This window comes from Gambusia affinis, linkage group LG13, assembly GCF_019740435.1.
Source record: "Gambusia affinis linkage group LG13, SWU_Gaff_1.0, whole genome shotgun sequence".
Classification (NCBI taxonomy): domain Eukaryota; kingdom Metazoa; phylum Chordata; class Actinopteri; order Cyprinodontiformes; family Poeciliidae; genus Gambusia; species Gambusia affinis.
The window spans coordinates 3,878,769-3,884,793 of NC_057880.1; the positions used below are offsets into that span (position 1 = coordinate 3,878,769).

The window sequence follows — 6,025 nt, forward strand, 5'->3', positions numbered from 1 at the left end:
AAGAAGAAGAGGTGTTCTGAGCTGCAGAATACAACCTGGCCACATTAACAAACAGTGCCACACACACACACACACACCCACATGAAAACATCCATTAAATTCAAGGCAAGAGCAGACAGCTCGGCATGCCAAGAATACTAAAGCTGGCATCATTTTGTTTAGGGCTAAAGGAACTCCAGGGCTGGTCTGACCCGACAGATCCACCCTGCCATCATCTTCCACGAAGCATGGTGGACTTTTAACAACGCAAGCTAACGACACGCTACACAACGTTGCTTCTTGTATGCACTACTATATGTGAGTTGATCTAAAAGGGCTTAGAGATGACAGACAGATGATTGGCTATGCTTCTTTTTTTTTTTAAAGTGATTTATTTCCATCTTGTTGCCGTTTGTTTGAGGAGATGGAGCAGAGGATCTTGGTCATGTGGACCCTGTGATGGTGATACAGCAAAAGATTGTGGGGAGTTTAACTGAAGCAGTGATAGAGATATATCTCAGTCACATCAACAAACAGACACCTCCTCTACGCCGCCTCCAGAAACAAACATCAGCAAGATAGGAATAAATATTGGTTGTTAAGTTCCACACAATTTTACTTATCGGAACAATACATGATCAATCCCTACAGCAAAGAGTCTTTATTTATTTATCATGGTTTCTTCTTGCCTTTTTCCATTTACCTCCTTCATGCATGTTCTCAATATTCACTCTAATGACGGCCACAAAATGCCTGTTTAGAAAACATAACCACGTCTAAAAAAGGTCTAAAATAACCTGGTATCTGGTTATTCCAGATAACTTGTCCAACTTGATCTTGGACATGATCAGATCAAGATCAAGTCCTGATCTGTGTTGTAGACCTACCTGCCTTCTGTCACCGAGTCGACGTCAGCCTCTGCTTCTGTCATGAAGTCAGATTCCCTGCCTGCCTGCAAACGCCTCCATTAGTCAATCAGACGACCCCTTCACGGTACCCTTGGCTGTAATAAGGTGCTTCTGGCATTGTAAAGGAGCTACGGAGATTCTCATCTCACGGCTGATCTAATGAAACCCAGGGGCCGCCATGAGAGCAGGAGGAGGGGGGCGGGGGAAGAGTTAGAGGACAAGCAGGAGAATGAGCCGGCCCCGGCTTTATGAGAGGGGAAATGAACGGCAGTGGTACGACCACACGTTTAATAAAACCTCAGCTCCTCTTGAGGCGTGCCGATGAAAAGGCAGCAATTATGGAAAACAAAGGAGAGGCTCTCAAATTAGTTCATAACTCATAAAAGGTTAGTGAAATAAGCTGCCATTAATTAGCCTCACTGTGGATGGAGCGCACAAGACTGGGCAACAATGCAGACCCAAGATGGCTCAGAAGGGCACAGCTGGGAATCCTGCTGGTGGTCTGTTGTGGGGAGTCGGTCAGTTCATTTCCAGAGGTTTCTGCCGCCTTAATACTGCTCTGCAGCCGACTTGAAAAGGCCTCTCCTTTTCACACATCACTGAAATTAAAACTCACACGACTCATAAGGAGAAATAACACCGGGCTGTTTAAAGCACGTCCAAACAATCCCACTCTGTATAATCTGTTCCGGTTTCTCCTGCTGAGCAATTACCATACTGTTAGTAAACAACTGGAGTATAACGGTAATCTGATAAATAAGAGGTCGACAGAAGTAATTACAGGCAGTGCTGTGAGTAATTCTGGTTTCAAATGCAGCTTCTACACTCCGCACTAGAGATAAAAAAAAAATTACAATATGCAATTTTCAAAGCGCTGGCTGGAATAATGATTTATGCCTTTAATTAAACAAGAACATTATTTCCTCTGTGAAACAAGAAATTTAAGACTAATTAGAACAAACTCTCTAAAACTGCAAACAGCAGAGCTGGTGTTTTAAGATTTCATTCTTGGTCAAACTGACCATTTTTTCCACACCATGTTGAAGTGAGCAACAGACAACCATGCATGTACAGAGTAAATAAGCCAACAGTCATGTTTTTGGACTGCAGGAGGAATCCGGAGTATCTGGGGAGAACAACAGAGAACATGCAGAATGACCTCAGGTGAGGTCAGGATTTGAACCCAGGACCTTCTAGCTGCCCACTGCGCCATCGTACAGTTCTACATATCATAAAGACTTTCTCCTCTAAACCCATGGATACCCCATCCCTCTCCTTTTAATTACACCACACAGGCCATAATGGTGCAGCTATAAAGACGGCTGTAAAAGCCCACTAACCGGCCCCACAGTGCCTCCACATGTCCTTGACAAGTCACTGACCCCACCACTGTCCCCAGTACGGTCACTGGTGTAGGATTCTATATAAAACAAAAAACAGCTTCTGGACTAACAAAAATTATTTTTCTCATGTTTATAGTAACAGCTGTAAAATCCCTAAACAGTTCAACAAATTCAAAAGTGCAAGAAAACGATCATTTTCACATCTGATAGTCCAGTACAAATGGTTCGATCAGGACCAAAGTTGCAACATTTGTTATAATTTCAGAGGCTGTATCTCTCCTTCACACTTCAAACACACCAACCTCTTTGAGTAACTTTTCCCCCTCCTTGCCTGTGGTAGCACTGCACCAAGGACCACAGCAGGAAACGACACAAAACCTTTTGAACAGGACACCAAACCCCCTTTCTCACCAAATGGAAACAAAAATGGAGTGGAATCAGATTTTAGCAGTTGTAGGATTTCTCTTTTGTTTTCGAGCCACGTTGTTCTTTGTCGAAGAAAGACTCAATAAGACTCTTGCGTCTGTTTTGGTTGTATTTACCCAGAATGCCCTGCACTGTAGGCCACTCCTGCTTTTGGATCCGTACCAGAGTTCACTTCAATTGAACCCAGAAGTAACTTTGCAGGTGAACCAGAGTTTGCTTGCTTGGTCCGCATCAGAGTTCGACTACGCATTCACAACTTCCCCAAAAGAACAGGTTTTCTAGGCAAACAAACTAGGGGGTCTACTGAGCAACTAATTTTGTACAGCCAAAAATAGCTTACATTTTTAACATTAAAATCACAGATGACACCATTAGCACTGCCAGTTTAAGGTGATGAGTCCTCTCATCATGGTGTTTGGAAGACCAGGGAGGTCATTGTGGACGATAGCAGACAGCAGAGAGAACAGAACATCACAGTCCCCACAGTGGGGATTGATCCAGGAAAGACAGGAGTGGTAAATGGACTAAACTTATATAGCGCTTTTCCACTCAAAGAGCTTTACAGTTGAGTCGCATTGACCCATTTATACATCGATAGGCAGATTGATAGGCACATAGACATGGAAGCGAGAGGAAGTTGGAATCAAACCTACAACCTTCAGATCACAAGGCGACTACTCTACCCAAGTAGTAGAGTAGTCGCTGTGTTTAGTATCCTGCAGGATACTAAACACCTTCCAAAGGGTCATCACAGAGAGTATTACAGAAGGTTCTCTAACTCCCTGGAATGGCTATGACTGACTAGTCACCTCTGACCCCTGTCATCCCATCCTATCAACATTCTGTAATCAGAAGAAGAAACAGGAATTTCAAAATCGTCCGGGATTTTGGTCAACTGCCTCAAAACACAGCGGACACATGACAAACATGCCCGTTAGCGCATGTTTGTCCGCCGATTCTACCCCCCGTCAACAAAAAAAGAAGTGTCCTACTTTTCAGAAACCCAAATCTGGTCACCCTACATCATTTGATCCAGGTGTGTTAAACCAGAGAGAGAACTAAAACATGCAGGATGGCTGCCCTCCAGGACCGACTCTGGACACCACTGCTCTACACTAACTTCTTGCCCTGGTGAGACAAAACAAAAGTTGGGTGCACCCCAATTTTTTATGACATTGAGTTAACGCCACAGTTTTACAGATTCACTTTAGAAAAAAATTTTTTATTACACTCAAGCGATTTTTCTTGCGAAGAAATTGGCTTGAACTTAGTAAAAGCAGTATTTTTGCAATATTGTAGATGTATGCAATATTATATCTGTTTGATTCCGCCTGCTGCTGGAAGCCAGCAGGGACGGTGTGTGACTTGTTACATATTTTAAAGTTGCGCTGAACTTTTTCAGTGTTTCAGTTCAGATGGGGGTATGGAAACATTCAGAATGAGGAGATTGAGTTGAAATACCCCAGCTTTCATTTCCAAATTTGGCTGGTTAGTGGATTAAATTTACAAGTGAAAGGACTAATATTCAGAAATGAGTTATATTTATTATTTTTATTTTTGGCTTGCTTGCTTAAAAATAAGTCAAATAAAAAATTATAGACTTCCTAGTTTAGGATTGGAGGTAGAACTGGGATTTTCTTGGCTCATCATGAATGAGAGAAGAAGAAACATAATTTTGCGCCACTGGATGACCGATACGGAGGGTGACTGATTACAGAGAACACCTTTAACAAGAAAGCGATCAGGAGGGAATATTCATGAATCCAAATGGAAATAAAAGCAGCCAAACATGCCTTCGAAGTTGAGCGCAGAGGGATGTAAGGACTGTTATCGAGGCACAGCTCGGCAAGAGACACTTTCTAATTTAACACCAACTCATATTTTTTTCTTTTATACTCTGCGAGCATACAAGCACGTTTACTTCTGCTATAAGGTTCCCTCCCCTGGCGTACCACAAGCATGTTCCCACATCAGTCCCAGGTGTTCATGTTCTCCGGGTCCGCTTGAGATGCCGCGTGAGAGCGCAAAGACTGAGCACGAGACTTCCACGCAGGGTCGGCTCTTTCTTTGATCGTTAGCTATCTGAACCACTGTTCGGCGACAAGATTTAACATGTAAAACAATCACTTACTAACAGCCAACTCGAATAGAACAGACCGGCTAAGACAGATGATGAGCTCTTTAGAAACCTGTTTTATTTTACAAGTATAAATACACACGTCTCTCCAGTTGACATTTTATTGCCCAACCTTGTGGGTCTATGTTGTGCTCACTCGAGAAATAGACAAACCCTTAACGCTGTGCAAATAGGGCTAAGACATTTAATCCCGACACTGTCGCCCCCAGATTCCCCATCCTATAATAATAACAAAATGTCAGCCAATTATGTTGAAAATAAAATTAATGGCCATTAAAGGCAACATTAATCGGATGCCGAAGCGGAGTTAACCCCGTGAAATAAACATGATTCTGTCTCACCTGCATCAGTGACGATGTTTTGTGTCCAATTCGTAGCCTCGCTGGCTGTCAGAAAGCCTCTCAGTACAGGAATCTCTACGCTGAGCAACATGACTGTTCGTTTCTGCTAAACGTCGGCTGGATCTCCCGGGTGCAGCCAGGACGGTCCCACGGCAGACCGAGCTCCAGGCAACCTGGACACTGAGACGAATCACAACGCCTGAATCTGACAAGAGATTGTTTCTAGCTATCCATGTGCCGAAAGAAGCGTCAGTAAGCAGCCATGACAGAGGCGCATTGCATTCTGGGAAAAGCAATGAAACCGTGCGTGCACGAAAACGTTCGATGGTAATTTGCACACTGGAACAGAGGCGGATCCAGTTATATGGGGGCACAAGGCAAAACACTTTGTTATGCTTATCCTATTGAAAAGTAGCTTCCAAATTACTTGTTTCATATTTTGCTCAAGTTTAATATTTCGACGTGTGTTCTATTGGGGATATTAATATTTGTATGTACACAGATAAATTCTAAATATACATACAAGAGTGAGAAAAGTAAAGTCATCTTTTTAAAAACGGGACAAAATAAATAAATAACTGAAATGTTTGGGGGTGAATGCAGTCTTAATTTTTTTTCAAGTTATTTTGTGTTGACCATTTTTGATAAACACATATGTGACATATTAAAGGATGACATTACACAGAACCATATGTTGGATTCTATTTGTAGTCGGGACTTTAAAAAAAAAAATTTAAAATCAACTGGAACAATCCCCTCCCCGAAGTCAGACTTCCCACTCGGAATATATGTATAGCATGGAAATGAAAGAAGCTTTAAATTCAGATTGTTTTAGTCCTATTTTTATAGAAAAATTTTTTAGACTGACTTTGCAAACTAATATGACTGCTG

At 42.3% G+C, this 6,025-nt stretch overlaps 1 protein-coding gene across 1 annotated transcript in view; it reads right to left on the bottom strand.

Moving 5' to 3' along the window:
- ttc27 (tetratricopeptide repeat domain 27) overlaps positions 1-5,452 on the bottom strand; it is a 44,310-nt gene extending 38,858 nt beyond the window's left edge. The window contains exon 1 of the mRNA XM_044136634.1: positions 5,135-5,452. Coding sequence (XP_043992569.1) covers positions 5,135-5,225 — 91 coding nt within the window. The 5' untranslated portion in view covers positions 5,226-5,452. The remainder of the gene's footprint in view (positions 1-5,134) is intronic.
- Between the last annotated feature and the right edge of the window lie 573 nt (positions 5,453-6,025).